This window comes from Ptychodera flava, chromosome 8 (genome assembly GCF_041260155.1).
Source record: "Ptychodera flava strain L36383 chromosome 8, AS_Pfla_20210202, whole genome shotgun sequence".
Taxonomy (NCBI): Eukaryota; Metazoa; Hemichordata; class Enteropneusta; family Ptychoderidae; genus Ptychodera; species Ptychodera flava.
In genome coordinates this window covers 42,864,609-42,880,610 of record NC_091935.1, presented here as the reverse complement: position 1 = coordinate 42,880,610, position 16,002 = coordinate 42,864,609, and the positions used below count along the sequence as shown (strand labels likewise).

At 34.4% G+C, this 16,002-nt stretch overlaps 1 protein-coding gene across 3 annotated transcripts in view; it reads left to right on the top strand.

The window, feature by feature from the left end:
* LOC139139386 (mutS protein homolog 5-like) overlaps positions 1–16,002 on the top strand; it is a 258,320-nt gene that overhangs the window by 140,950 nt on the left and 101,368 nt on the right. For all 3 annotated transcript variants that reach the window (XM_070708289.1, XM_070708290.1, XM_070708288.1), the window contains exon 9: positions 9,792–9,837. In XM_070708289.1, the coding sequence (XP_070564390.1) occupies positions 9,792–9,837 (46 nt within the window). The remainder of the gene's footprint in view (positions 1–9,791; positions 9,838–16,002) is intronic.

The following is a 16,002-nucleotide window of genomic DNA, read 5'->3' as shown; positions in this document are numbered from 1 at the left end:
TAAAAGAAATTGCTCATAATAGTTTGTCATGATAGGGTGGTCAAATAAATAGAGATAGAGAAAGTTCTAATTTCCATTTAAAAAACTATCTACTGTTGATTGACCAATCAGAGTGCTCAATTCAGGGTGTTTTATCTACTCATAAAGCCTTGGTCACCAAATTCCAGAAACGAATGACAGCGCCGTAGTAAAGTACTGTCCAATCAAAGTGAACATGTCATATTCTGTAGACATCTGGTACGTTTTAATATTCAAATTTGGTAACACAGCGGAAACCAGCTGCAACACAAAATCTGCTGTGCCCTAGGGCATTTATATAATGTGCCCTGGGGCATTTATAGGATGTTCCATTACATTGGAAGGCTATTTCACAAATACAAGTTTAATTCATATCCTAAACATGTTACATTGACAAAGGGGACGGTTGACATAAACACATTGAAAACGAAAATATATCAGTTAGGGGCGATAGTTTTTTAAGTCGGATAAAACCCTCGTACTCGGGCTCTTCTGGTATATAAAGTCCAACCCTACGATAAAATGTCTCGGCCTGCGGCCTCGACATTTTATCTTTGGGTTGGACTTTATATACCAGAAGAGCCCTCGTACTCGGGCTTTATCCTATACTTATGGTTGACTTGGTAAGGATAAAATAAGATTACCTTTTGAGGAAAAAAATAGAGTGGTCAATTAAAAGAGTGGTCAAAGTGATAGGGTTTTTATGGTAAAGCTGGGCTGTAAGATTCCTCATGTGCTATTTATAGCAATTATGCAATCTGTGTAAACAGTGCAATGAAAGTGTAATGTGATTCCTTATAATGCTTTTGATGACCTTGAACTTCTTAAGTTTCAAACATTTGTCTCTTCAGTGTGCTTTCTCTGAGTAAGTACAGTCTCAACTTATTCAACAGAACTTACTTACAATGTTAATTTGAAAGTTAAAATGTGCTTGGTTAATAGGATGAAAATACTGATATTAAAAGATAACCAGCTCAAGATTCTTTATAACCTGACAGATATGCTGTTTTTTATGATGTAAATCTTGATTTAAGCAAGTCTTGCGTTTACTTTAATTAGAATGTAATTAACTCTCATTTATTTGCTATTATAGACTAATATAGTCTGATGAAATATGCAAATCTGTATTTTTATGGAATTTTTTTCCATTTTTGGTCAGGCCATCCTGAAATGAGCTATCAAAGATATCCACCTTCTTCATCAATACATGTGTCACAAAGGGTTATTCTCTACATAACACAGCAGAGCTCTGTCAACTGTTGAGTCACTTGTCTTTTCAAAACCGCTGGTCAGACAGCTTTAATATTTGGTTTTAATACATGTCCCTAGGATGACCTTAGTGAGATAATTTCATACAGTCAGGAAATACTTAATTTTGTATCCATGTCTATAGTAGCTTCAGGGACTTTGGCCCTATGTTTTTGATATTTCTCATTATTGCTTATGTGCAGAACTGTATCATGCAAACTTCAGTGTTGCATTGTTTTAACACCTTTTAATTTTAATGACTGTAACGATTTACTATACATTTCTAACCTTTCGGAATAGAGATTAACTTGGGAAAGGGCTGCTTATCTCTTGGATGGACAGCATTTTCAAAAATTCTCAGAAAGTAGTCACAGGAGCTTGTGCACGAGTAGAAGGTTGTACTTGGACGAGTACAGTTCAATGATCAATGATCAGTACAATGCATAAAAGCTATGCAGAAAATCATTACATTTATTGGAATAAATATAAACACACTGTATGATTTTGCAATGTAAATACCAAAGTGCAGTGTACAATATCTTTCTTAGCTCCGCTGTCAGTGAAACGGAGCTTATCAAATAGGCTGATTTCTTTGAAATTTCATATGCAGTTCACTTGGGATGACCTCACTTAGGTTCGTTCAAATAATGGTGAAATTTGCATATTTCTATTTTTTGGGGCATTTTTTGCTGTTTTTGGTAAAAAAATCTTCTCTGAAACCGCACGTCTGATTGCTTTGAAATTTTGTATGCAGCTTACATGGGTGACTTCAGTTAGATTTGTTCAAATCATGGTGAAATATGCATAATATTTGTATTTTTAAGTCCATTTTTTGCTCACATGTTGACACACGTGAGCATATGTCGCAGCGATGTCTGTCTGTCTGTCTGTCTGTCTGTCTGTGTGTCTGTCTGTCTGTCTGTGTGCTCAATATCTCAAAAACAGCTCATCAGATCAGAATCAAATCTGGTACATAGATTCAGTTTGCAAATGGTAAGAACTGATTAGTTTTTGGTGGGTGTGGCTTCCTTACTTTTGCTCATTTGCATAATTAACGATTTTAGAGAAACGGATATACATTAAGAACGATTGAACACAATTTGATGAGATTTGCTACAAATAGGTATACCACACGAACATGCTACGGCTTCTGAAAACGCTCAGTGTCTAAGCGTGTGGGAATTTTCGAAGCATTTTTTTTTCTCGTTTGATTTGGCAAATTATCAGCAAATACCTCAATACTTTAAGTAACCCCTTTCTTCTCAATCGTTTCCTGGAGTATCAAAGTCATACGAACGAAAATGAGTGAAAAATTTCGATGCAAAAATCGTGCATCGGCGAGAGCGGCGGCCATGTTTCAACGCGCTATTTTTAGACCACTGAGCCTGTGTATACACAGCGTACTATCGCATTTGAGCCCAAGCGTATAGAGACTGAAAGTATTCATAGATAGATAGCCCATGATTCGACCTTTATTTTCATGTTTTTCGTTTGAATTTTGGCCAAATAGTCGCTTTTTTAGCGAGTTTTGAATTTTTTAAAGCCTCTAAAAACATTAAAATGACTTTTAATTAACAAACGAAATAAAAAAATAAGAAATTTAATTAATTATCTACAAAATAAAAATATTTTTGACAAGCTGAATCATGCAGCTCAAAAGCGAACAATCATCATTTTGGAGGAGTGTGAGCGATTTTCGCGGGGATTCCCCAGATCTACCATTCATAGCTGCGGCGCTCGAAAACGCAGTCAGTTTCTGTGAAACGGGATGAAATTTTCTCTCAGCTAGGCGTTTCTAGTTACTCTTTAGAAATGTTACTTATTTATCAGTTGTTGTTTTACCGTTTCATGACATTTTTTTTTTAATTCGATCACTTGTTGACCTGAAAAACGACGATGTTTAGTACTCTTTTTCCACAGACTTTTAGTGAGTAGCTGCCGGTACGGCTGTCAAAATACAATCGTTTTCAAAGAACATTTGAGTGAACTTTGTAAATGAACATTCTGAACCATAGTGTAATGTTATGCTTGGAATTTTGTTGCTTTTGAGATTAATTCGTAAATATTTTTATAATGATTGTTTAAGTTCTAGTTATTTTTGTGTTCCTTTCCATATCAAACATCGACAAGAATGAAACTACATGTAGCCCCAATCACTTAAATGAGAATTATGTGTTACTTTCTGGTTTTGTAATAGGTAAAGAAAAAAATAAGTTGATTTCTTTTGATCCTTTCTACATATTGGTATTTTTTCCTGGTTGAAAGTTACTAATATCCTCGATCCTTAGTCTCTACAATCTTAGGAAAAAATGAAACGATTGATTTAATAAAAGAAACTTTATTGTGACACAGTTCAGTCATTTTCATTACTCTGAAGTTTAAAATTCAGTGTGCTATACTCCTATCTTGGCAGTGCTGAACTCTTCTGTTGTAGTATCTGCAATTGAAGATTACTTCACAACAGTTTCAAATTCCATTTACTTTCAATTTGATTTTTTCCAACAACCAAAAAATATTGTGGATCATGGTAAGATTAAAACCTCACATATTCTAATGGTACAGTAATATCAAATTATATAATTGAGGCGTTAATAAAAAAACAAAAAATGCATGTTTAGGAAATTATGAAAATGTAAATCAGAGCTGTTGAAGATCATTTAATTTTCAGGGTGTTGCAAAATCATTTGTGTATATAAGTATGTCCAGTGGCAGTTCTGAGATGAGCTGTCTTGGCATACAAAAGGAATTTGTTGATAACTGATAATTTAATTAAAAGAATGGTCGCCATGGCAACATTTGGTGTAGGTTATTTTTGCGAAAGTAGATATTCCTTCATCAAAATTTTGATATGAACTTCATAAACATTTCAAAACTTTAAATTTTCATAGCCAGTGATTAACTAACCATGCCATGGCATGCAGGTTCTCAGCATATCTACATTATGTATACGCCACCAGCACTCATCCAAAGGAAGAAATTTGCATAAATGGGTTTTTCTGTCACATTTTTTCATCATTAGAGTAGTTTTGTTGCTGAATGTTCATTGGTACTCATAACAAAGGGTTTTCTACAGATAAAAACCCAGAAAAGATGGTCTGACACTATGAATATTCGCTCAGACTTTGCGTATACATTTGTACATGGTAACTTTTCATATTTTATCACCCAATGTGAATGTCATTTTTTGTACAAAAGTGACATTTTTGGTCAAAATTACAATGATCTGGGAAGAAAGTTTACCATATATCTATTTGAAACTTGTTGAAAAATTGTTTTTCTTTGCTGATAGGCTTTGTTTGTACTTTTTAAATGTCAATGTTCTTGACTAGATTTTGACAAACATGGCTAATTTTCATATTTTACCCTATTTTTGGTTGTCCGGCAAAGGCACATTTGCAGTTAAGTCAAACTTCATTCTACATTTCTGACTATCTAATTACATTTCCTGCATGAACTTTCCTTTTTTTTAATTACACTACAGTAGTAGTGCATATAGATTAACAATGCTTTGTAAGTTCACCAATAATTTTGCATCAGAATGACTGTAAATCTGCCAAAATTTGTATTTTTCAGTCATTTTGTAATTTTCCGCGATGCAGAATCAGACAAAACTGTCATATTTGGATGCGTTTACGTCAAAGAGTAAATTTCCTTTGGTCAAAAGATTTAATTATTTTGTAAAAAGAAGTTACTTTTAAATACTTTTAGCAACATATTTGTTACAGAGTCATGTATTTCAGGGAAAACAAGCCTATTAAAATCTATAATTTTAGCAATTTTAACTTTTTTTCAATACTGTGACCTTCGGCCGCGAGGTTTTACAAACACAAAAATCTTCATAACTTTGAATGACTGAACCGATTTTGACCAGATAAAAAGCATTTTTCATCATTTTCCAAGCACTCTTTGGAAATTGCATTAAAAAAGCAATTTAGTGATTTTAAAATTTTCACTTGGAATACCTGCTACAAATGTTGATCACATCAAGATATATCAGCTGTGAAAGTTATTAAAGGGGTTGTAACCTCTACAAATGTAATAATCTCCACAAATGTAATATCAACTACAATTGTAATAAAATCAACCACAAATGTAATAAAATAGTCAACCATTAATGTAACAACCCACAACCACAAATGTAATAAACACTTTAACCATAAATGTAATAAAACTCAACCATAAATGTAATAAACTTGAACTTGCATATGTGATCATTTGTTTATCAATGCCCTGAGTAAATAATAACTTTAATAAGACTAGTGTAATGTTATTGCACACTTTCCTGAAACTAGGTTTCCTTTCCGAAACACAGAACAGAATACTTTGAGAACGCTATCAGAAAACAGCGAGGTACTGATCAAACCGTTAGAATATGGAAGTGGAACAGCAGTTCTAGACACTGATAATTACATAATAAGGAAGCGTCAAAATAACTCGTCAACCAGTGATACCACACAAAGTTTATGACAGATGACTCAGAACAAATAACATAGAAATATAAAACCTTATAACAGAAACTTACGACACAAAACATGTTGACGAGAACATATTTCAATCTAGTAAATAACAATACGAACACTACCTTGAACACAATAGAACAAAATTAGACATCCTGGCATCCCTAGTGAAGGAACAAACTTCAAGTGGGACAACATAGGAATACAGACAATCTATTGATTATTCCACACAATTTATCCACTGAAGACGAATATGAGGCGATTGATTAAGAAAGTACGGCAATTTTTGAAAAAACAGCGTTAAAGGATCGTAGTGTTATACAGTCTTCCCCACTCTGGAGTAGAGACTGCACTTACATTCAGATTACAGCAGTGTCTAGCCATGGCCAATCAGTTCTGTACACAAAACAGGGAAACGTAAAATTCACTTTCAAATATGCAAAACACACTAAATGCAAACAATTAAGAAATGAATAATGTGTGGAATTGCTTTCCTTATTACATAGATCAATATTTAAGGGCTAATTCCTCAATTGCAACGACAAAATAGATTTATTACATTTATGGTTGGTAAGTATTACATTTATGGGTGATTTTTTTATTACATTTATGGTTACCATTTATTACATTTGTGGTTGGTGTTTTTATTACATTTATGGTTGATTTTTGTTACATTTATGGGTGATATTACATTTATGGGTGCATTTTATTACAATTGTGGTTGATATTACATTTGTGGAGATTATTACATTTGTGGAGGTTACATCGGTGACGTGAAAGATGATTACTAATTTGCAAATTAATGAAATTTCCTAATTAGGCATATATATCTGAATTTACTTGATAAAAATTGACGAAACTTTGTATGCATATTGAGGATACTATGATTTAACATTATTGAAAGTCATTAAGCTTTTTTACTTCATCCAAATCCTAATTTGCATATTTAATGACCTTTTGAAATTAAGGATATATATTTGAATTTACAAGACCAAAATTGATGAAACTTGCTATGTACATTAAAGATACTATGATAGAACATTATTAAATGTCAATAAGCATTTTTACTTAAGCCAATGTCTAACTTGCATATTTTATGAACTTTCCTAATTAGGGGTATTTATCTGAATTGACGAGACCAAAGTTGGCGAAACTGGCTATGTACATTAAAGATACTATGATAGAACATTTTTGAAAGTCATTAAGCATTTGAACTTTAGCCAATTCCTTATTTGCATATTCAATGAACTTTCATAATCAGGGATATTTATCTGTATTGACTAGACCAAAGTTTGATAAACTTGCTAATGTACATTAAAGATACTATGATACTATGTTACTGAAAGTCATTAAGCATTTTTACATCATCCAGCTCCTAATTTGAATATTTAATGAATTTTTGAAATAAGGGATATATATTTGAATTTACATGACCAAAATTGATGAAACTTGATATGTACATTAAAGATACTATTATGTAGGCTAACATTATTGAAAGGCATTAAGCATTTTTGCTTCAGCAAATTCCTAATTTGTGTATTTAATGAACTTTCCTAATTAGGGATATATACTTGGATGTATTTGATCAAAGTTGGCATAACATGCTATGTACATTCTACCAGGTTATACCAATATTGAAAGTCATTTCGCACTTAAGTTTTCATGTCAGCTAATTAATAGTTTGCATATCTAATGAGCTTTCAAAGTTTGGAATACATAGTTTGAAGGACTTGACCAAAGGCAATTACACTTGCTATATAAAGTGTGATACAATGACAGCAGTCAAAGAAATTAATTATTTCTATTTCAGCTAATTGCGTATTTGAATACTTAATGACCCATAGAGTTTAATCTGTGGTGAATATTGTTCATTATGTTGATCATAATACTTTCAATGAAGTTGCAAACATGTGGCAAAGGTTCAAATTTACACAAAGATCTGCAATATACAATGAAACACTTGAGCATTTACAGTTTATATGTGGTTGTCATTTTTGGTCATAAAATCATCTTCTTCAAAAGTACAGTTCAGATAGCTTTGATATTTGGTACATAGGTCCCTAGAGATGATCTATTTCAGATTTGTTCAAATTATGAAGAAATATGCAAATTTGTATTTTTAAGGCAATTTTTAGCTACTATAGACTATAGTCTATAGGAGCTATTGGGATGGGTATCCGTCCGGCGTCTGGCGTCAGTCTGTATGTATGTATGTATGTATGTATGTATGTTTGTGAGGTGTCAGTCCACTCAAATATCTTGAGAACCGCAGTACTTACTGATTTGATATTTGTTGTGTAGATGAAAAATATGATTTTGAGAAACTGCTTTTTCAATTTTTTTATATTGATGAAAATATGCAAATTAGTGCCAAAAAAGCGTTTTTGGTAAAAAATCTTCTTCTTCATAACCGCTGGTCAGACAGCTTTGTTATTTGGTATACAGGTCCCTAGGGATACCCCAACTTAGATTTGTTCAAATTGTGATGAAATATGCAAATCTGTTTGTTTAAGGAATTTTTTTGTCATTTTTGGTCAAAACTTTTATTTCATCAAAACCACTCGTCTCACAGCTTTGATATTTGGTACACAGGTTCCTACAGATGAACTAAATATGATGTATTGAATATGTGACAAAATCTGCTATATTGTATTTTGGGGTCAATTTTTGCCATTTTTGGTCAAAATAATTGTTTCTCAAAAGTTACTCATCTGATAGCTGTGATATTTGGTATACGGGTTCCTAGGGTCTATCTTAATATATTGAAATTATGATGAAATCATCAATTTTGTATTTATGCAGCTAATTTTGCCATTTTGGTCAGGCCATCCTAAAATGAGCTATCAAAGATATCCACCTTCTTTATCAATACATGTGTCACAAAAGGTTATTCTCTACATAACACAGCAGAGCTCTGTCGACTGTTAGGTGGCTTGTTCTTTCAAAACCGCTGGTCAGACAGCTTTAATATTTGGTTTACAGGTCCCTAGGATGACCTTAGTGAGATAATTTCATACAGTCAGGAAATACTTAATTTTGTATCCATGTCTATAGTAGCTTCAGGGACTTTGGCCCTATGTTTAATGAATGTATTTTGAATAAAATTGCTGACTTCACAGCCTTTTTTTTTTCTGTAATATCTGTAATAACAGGTACAGAAGAGTTTACTAAATTCTGTACTTTTCAAACAATTAACAAAATCAATTAGAAGCATATTATATGTAGCAATGGATATTTAGGTCCTTTTAAGGTAGCCACATACCTTTTAGACACTTTAAGATTTTTATTTTTTTCTCAATTGAACACGTCCCAAACCCCAATAAAGTATACATTTTCTGAAAGCCCTGATATAGAGCTATCCAACCAAGCACAGTACACGGTCATTATTTGCATAAGAGTCACGTGACAACCGTTTTGCTGAACCTTCCAAAAACCGGTTTTTCCCGCCGTATGCGAACACGCTGCAAGATTTCCGGTTGGAATTTCTTCATTGACAAGCCTTGACAATATCCTTCAAAACTGTGTCTGGGATTTTCTTTATATGCCTTTGGTTTTTTTTTAATGCGATCTTAAAGGTGTTAGATGAAGGGGCTTTTCAAGGAATATTAATTATCACGCCATATAATTTGAATGGAGCCTCCGGGAAAAAATCGCACTTGTTCAATTGAGAAAAAAATAAAAATCTGTAAGTGTCTAAAAGGTATGTAGCTACCTTAAGGTAAGTGGCTGCTTAAAGAGCAGTGTAGTCTTGTAATTGAATACAGATTTTTCCTTGCAAGTTGTGCTGATTAAAATGTTGAGCGCCAAAGTCAATTTTTGTCGCCTATATCAAAATATACACCAGTCAGCTTTTTTCTTAATTTTGCTAAAATTATGATAAAAATCTGAAGCCAAGAAAATGTGATGTTCATTGAGACCTAAATTGTCAAAAAAATTACAGAAAGTTCACAAAATTGGTAAAATGTTGCATACTATAATTTCAATGGGAAAAATTGCAGCGCTGAAAGGCATAAAACATTTGATCATTCATAATTAAAATATACTAATTAATTTTTTTTTTATATGCAGGAATTATGAATCAAACAAAGTCAGAATTAGGCAAAAGAATGCTAAGGTAAGCCATTAGCAGAATGTATGTTCAGCACCATCATAGCATATTTGCAGTGAAGTGCCAGTAGCTGTAACTGAAACTCATATTTTGCTCACGTGTTTACACACGTGAGCATATGTCGTAGCGATGTCTGTCTGTCTGTCTGTCTGTCTGTCTGTCCGTGTGTCTGTCTGTCTGTCTGTTGGTCCGATATCTCAAAAACGGCTTATCAGATCATAATCAAATCTGGTACATAGATTCAGTTAGCAAATGGCAATAACTGATTAGTTTTTGGTGGGTCTGGCTTGCTACTACTTTTGCTCATTTGCATAATTAATTATTATAGAAAAAACGGATATTCATTAAAAACGACTACACACAATTTGATGAGATTTGCTACAAATGTTGATCACACCAAGATATATCAGTAGTGGGAACCATTAAGGGGTAACATGAAAGAGAGTTGCTAATTTGCATATTTAATGAACTTTCCTAATTAGGGATATATGTCTGATTTGACTTGATCAAAATCGACCAAACTTGGTATGTATATTAAAGATTCACTATGATTTAACATTATTGAAAGTCATTAAGCGTTTAAACTGCAGCCAATTCCTAATTTACATATTTAATGAAATTTGTTAATTAGAGATATATATTTAAATTGACTGGACCAAAGTTGATGAATCTTGCTACATGAAGCTACTATGATACAACATTTTTGAAAGTCATTTAACATTTTTACTTCAGCCAATTCCCAATTTGCATATTTAATAAACTTTCCAAATTAGGGATATATATCTGAATTAACTTGATTGTAGTTGTCGAAACTTGCTATATACATCAAAGATACTGTGATATAATATTATTGAAAATCAAAAAACATTTTTACTTCAGCCAATTCCTAATTTGCATATTAAATGAAAGGATATTTATCTGAATTGACTTGATTAAAATTGATGAAACTTGCTATGTACATTAAAGACACTATAATACAATATTACTCAAAGTCATTGAGCATTTTCTCTTCAGCCAATTCCAAATTTGCATATTAAATGAACTTTCCTAATTAGAGATATATATATCTGAATCAACTTAACCAAAGTTGACAAAACTTGCTACATATATTGCAGATACCATGATACAACATTGTTGAAAATCATTAAGCATTTTTACTTAGGCCAATTCCTAATTTACATATTTAATGACCTTTGCTTATTAGGGATATATACTGGATTTACTTGATCAAAGTTGGCAAAACATGCTATGTACATTGATGATTATACCAGGTTAAAACAATATCAAAAGTCATTTCACATTTCCATGTCAGCTAATTTATAATTTGCATGTCTAATGAGCTTTCACAGCTCAGCATATATGGCTTGAAGGTGACTTGGCTAAAGGTAATTATACTTGCTATATAAAGTGGTGGTACAATGACAGCAGTCAAAGAACGTATTTTTATTCTAGCTAATTACGTATTTGTATACTTCATGATCTTTTAGAATTAATCGGCGGTGAATAGTGTTCATTATGTTGATCATAATACTTTTAATGAAGTTGCAAACATGTGGCAAAGGTTCAAATTTACACATAACTGCAATATTAATGAAACACGTGAGCATTTTCAGTTCATATCTGGTACATATCTTGAGCTATAATAATGATATATCATGACTGCTTTCTGTCAAATTTGCCACAAGGAGATTAGTTTGTACATTTCAATACATGCCAGTTTCATTCATATAAGCCATACTTTTGGACTCATTATCTTGCAATTACTAGTGCTACTTGCTGCCATTCGTCATTGTTTCATTGTCAGTCTCTATTCATAGCTGTCATTGTTCTCACCACTAAATGACATCCAAAATGCCACATTTGCCAGAGCTGCTGCTCTTCTGCTACATCATGGCATCAAAATCAACTGGTCACGTTGCAATGTGCTCCTGCATGAGCAATTCAATTTTGTCTGGTCTCAAAGCCAATCCATGTAACGTACCAGTATAGTGTCGTCCACACCACTATGGTCTCCACACATCTTGAGAGTAAAAATAATTAAGACAAGCTGCAGTTCTGCTAAGTCTTAGTCACCCTCATTGCTCTATGAAAAGAATGAAAGGAAACATGTCACACTTCAGTAATTCCTAGAATGGTTACAAAAGAAGAAACTGCATGTATTTCCCATAAATGTCAGGGCACAGCTTTTCAAAATGGTAGAGCTAAAATTGGTTCCCCTGAAATCATCAAGGCGAGTGATAGGTGAGTGAGTCAACAGCTCCTATGAAAAGAGCAAGGAGTGTGTAAAATGATTAATCTTTTGATTAATATCATATGTTTTGGTCTCCAAGAAGACATTATTCCCTTATTATGTTTTCAGAATTCCTGTTTGAACAAAGACAAGTTGATAAAAATTTGATTTAAAAAATAAAGCATGAACCTGTAAGAGTTTTACATGCTTAAAGCCGCACTTTTCAATCCCAGGTTCTCGCATTAGTGGAGTTCTCCTCCCAGTCAAACGCTTGGCCAGTGTTTGATTTCTATAACATTGATTACACAAACTGATCTCAACCTTTTGTCACATTTTGCTAATCCTGCAAACAGAGTTTATGCAAGCTTTTGATTGACGGTCGGTTCAAATTGCCAACAGTCATTGATTCCCCACCACAAACACTTGAATTTCCTAAAAAATTGTCTTCCAGTCGCGTTAGACTTTGAATATAACCACAGAGTTAGATCGGCAGCAACTTCGCGCTGACTGCTTGGCAGTCTATCTGTGGTTTTGCGGCCGGGGAAAACTAAAAAGTTGCATTTTCTGGAGCGTGTGCCTGTGTGTTGCCTGATTGGTGTCCACTTACACAATAAACGCCGCCATAACTTGGCGTCCTTTTAAAGGGAGGCTCCGCCTTTAAAAACTCATTTACCGGTATGCCGTTGACAAATTAGCATAAATCATATAGCTGCAATAGTTGACAGCAGTTAGGGTGATCAGGCAGAGGTTACTAAGCTTTCATTGGTTGAACAATATGACTTATGCTAATAAGTCTATGGCATCGGATTCAAGCTGAGATTCCTTGATGTTTCCGTGAACAGGGGAACATGAACAGGGAGAAACGGTATTTTCGGACTTGGCACAACATTTGGAGAGCCATAGTTTCACAAGGCGAGAATTAAGAAGGGCCAAACAAGGCAGATTTGATTGCCAGCTTATCAACCATCAGTAATGCAGCAGAGTACATGGCAATTTAAATGGTAGGAACGAGAAAAAAGACAGTTTTCAAAGCTGTGTAGAGAGGACTGGCTGGGCAAGCTGGCCACCTTCCCCTTTTATTAGCTCACATTTGGTTATACCAATGTGACATTTATATATCAGCTGAAGTCAGTGGCGTCTGTATGTATGTATGTACGTATGTATGTACAGTATGTCCGTCAACTTCAAAAACTCACGAGCCGCTGCTCTTTTTAGCGCGGTATTTGGTCTGTGGATGCATCCTGGGCTGTAGATGGGATTTTGTTCAAATGAAGTTTGCATTGCCAAAATTATGCAAATGAGCTTAAAGATAGTGAAATGGTCAAAAATCAATAACTCGAGAACTGCTGGTTTGATTGCTTTGAAACTAAGTATGCAAGTACCTTAGGTAGACCTTATATAGTTTTACTTGAATTTTGTATTTTTGCTGAATTTTTACGCTCCCATATATGCATATGTATATATGCAAATGGGAGGTGTTCGTATAAGGTGGCGAAATGGCGTCTGTGTGTATCTATGTAAGTATGTATGTCTGTTAGTCCGTCCACATCAAAAACTCCTAAACCGTAGCACCTACTGTCTTAGTATTTGGTGTACAGGTGCACCTAGGGGTGGAGATGTGAATTTGTTCAAATGAACATGTCAGTGCCAAAAATATGCAAATGAGGGGGGGAAAAGGAAAAATCCTTCAAATGGCTAAAACTCAGTAAGCATTGGTCAGATTTGGTTGAAACTTGGTGTGCAGCTTTCTTTAGGTATTCTAAATTATGTGTGCAAATATTGGGATGAAATTTGCATGTTTGTATTTTTAGGGTATTTTTTCCGTTTTTAGTCAAAAAATCTTGTTCTCTTAATTCGCTCGTCTGATTGCTATGAAACTTAGTATTCATGTTCCTCAGAATGACCTCAGTCATGCTTGTACAAATTGTATTGATATTGTCATATTTGTAATTTTGGGGCAATTTTCCCAATTTTTGATAAAAAAAATTTTAATCCAAAAACTACTCATTTGATAGCTTTGATATTTGGTATACAGGTATCTAAGATTAATCTCAAAATAATGTATTGAAGGTATGTTGAAACTGGCAATTTTTTTTATTTTGGGGAGGTATTTCGAGGTATCAAAAACGGAGGAGTGAGGGACAAAGTGTGGGACACGCAAACTGTAATTTTTGGCACTCCGAGGGACGTCCCGCACTGTGTAAAATATGGGACTCTGAGGAACGTCCCACAGAGAGTTAAAAACTGGACTCTGAGGGACGGGGGGGGGGGGCGCCCACTACGATGTGCATTGGTCCATTACGCACTGACGCGTTACTTTTCAGTTTGAAATGGATCGCCAACAGCGTCGTCGAAATTTTGAATCCTGCCAACAGAACGTGAAAAGAAAGATGCAGCTACGCCAGGCCTCGCTTCTAACGTTTATTTCGTTTTTAGCAAAGAAGAAAAATATAACTTTCTATGTAGCCCATTCTTCATGATGTTTTGTCTGATGTGGCGCTTGGATTGCTACCACTGTCATGGCGAGAAATGGTATAATATCACAAGCAGATCGTGCCTCGAAGTTTATCGAAATGCTTTTACGTAAAATCTGTCTGGAGACGTAATTTCTCGTGTGAACAGATTATGACATAGCAACCACAGTCCTAGCCTTGCGTACAGGTCTGTGTGTTCCCGGCGTTATACGGCCTCTCACATGTAGTAGGCCATATAACGCCGGGTACAGAGTACAGTAGATCAAAATGCAAACGGGGTGTTATTATAGGAAAGGCAGTGTATTATTTTAAAGCTGAATAAAATGCTGTTTCTGGTTGTATAAGTCTGTCGATCGAAATATATATTTTGTTCCCAGTTGATTAATCATGGGGGATGATGGGCAGTCTCGATCTCCCCTTTATGGTTCGATATTTACTGACTCATTCCTTCTCATTTTTGTCAATCGATGAAAGCATTTTCGTCTTCCATTGCATATTTCAATCTTACTTTGACCGATGTTATATCCTGACCTATAGTGTCATTAGTTTTGACCAACGTACAAAGACGTGGCCCATGCGCCCGGTTGACGAGATATTTTGCAAAACTGTGAAGAAATATTTGAACACGTACGGTCATACTGTATGCATGGGGGCCCGGGAGACATCGATGTCAGTCTTTCCGGACTGTTTACATGTAGCTTAGGGGATATCATAGGAGATGAATCAGTTAGTTGAATAAAACATAACTTTTCGGACATATTTTATGTCAATTTTGTAATGTCGGACTTTTGATTTGATTGAGAAACCAGAATCACCTACAGAGATGTCTGTATTAAAGACGGACGCACAATTCGGAATAGTTTATTGTTGTGCTACTGTCGGTCTCAGTCGTGGTGTCTCTCCCATAAATTTTCGAAGCTATAGGCCTACACTTGTCGTTTCGATTCACAGGTAGCGGTACACCGATGACCAGATATTGTATGTTCTTAAAACTAGTATATAAATTTTACGACACTCTTTGTCATCGTGTCTCCCCGTGAACGTCCTTGAACCTACGGACGTGACCATTGTTTTTCTGCGCCCATTATAGTGAATACACCTGCTCGTTCCCAGCAGAGTACTTTTTTAAAGTTGTGTACATCATTGTACACTGTGTGTTAAGCCCTAATATGTAGAACTGCTTGCTGATCAAAGGTAGGCTATATGTACAATCTGTTTACCAGTGTTGCCTCCATTCATCATGGAAATAAATGCCTTGGGACAAATTGAGAGAATAATATATTGATTTTAACACTAGTTCTAGTTTATTGACTCCTGTCTTGTGTTTTAAAATTTTCACAATTTACAGAAGTCAAAAAGTCCCCTTTAGATAGTGCCTATGCCATTGAGATATTGCAACAGAAATCCTGAAATATGATTTCTTGGGTCAGAAAAGGGAATTGTTCAATTATGGAAAGGTATTAGTAA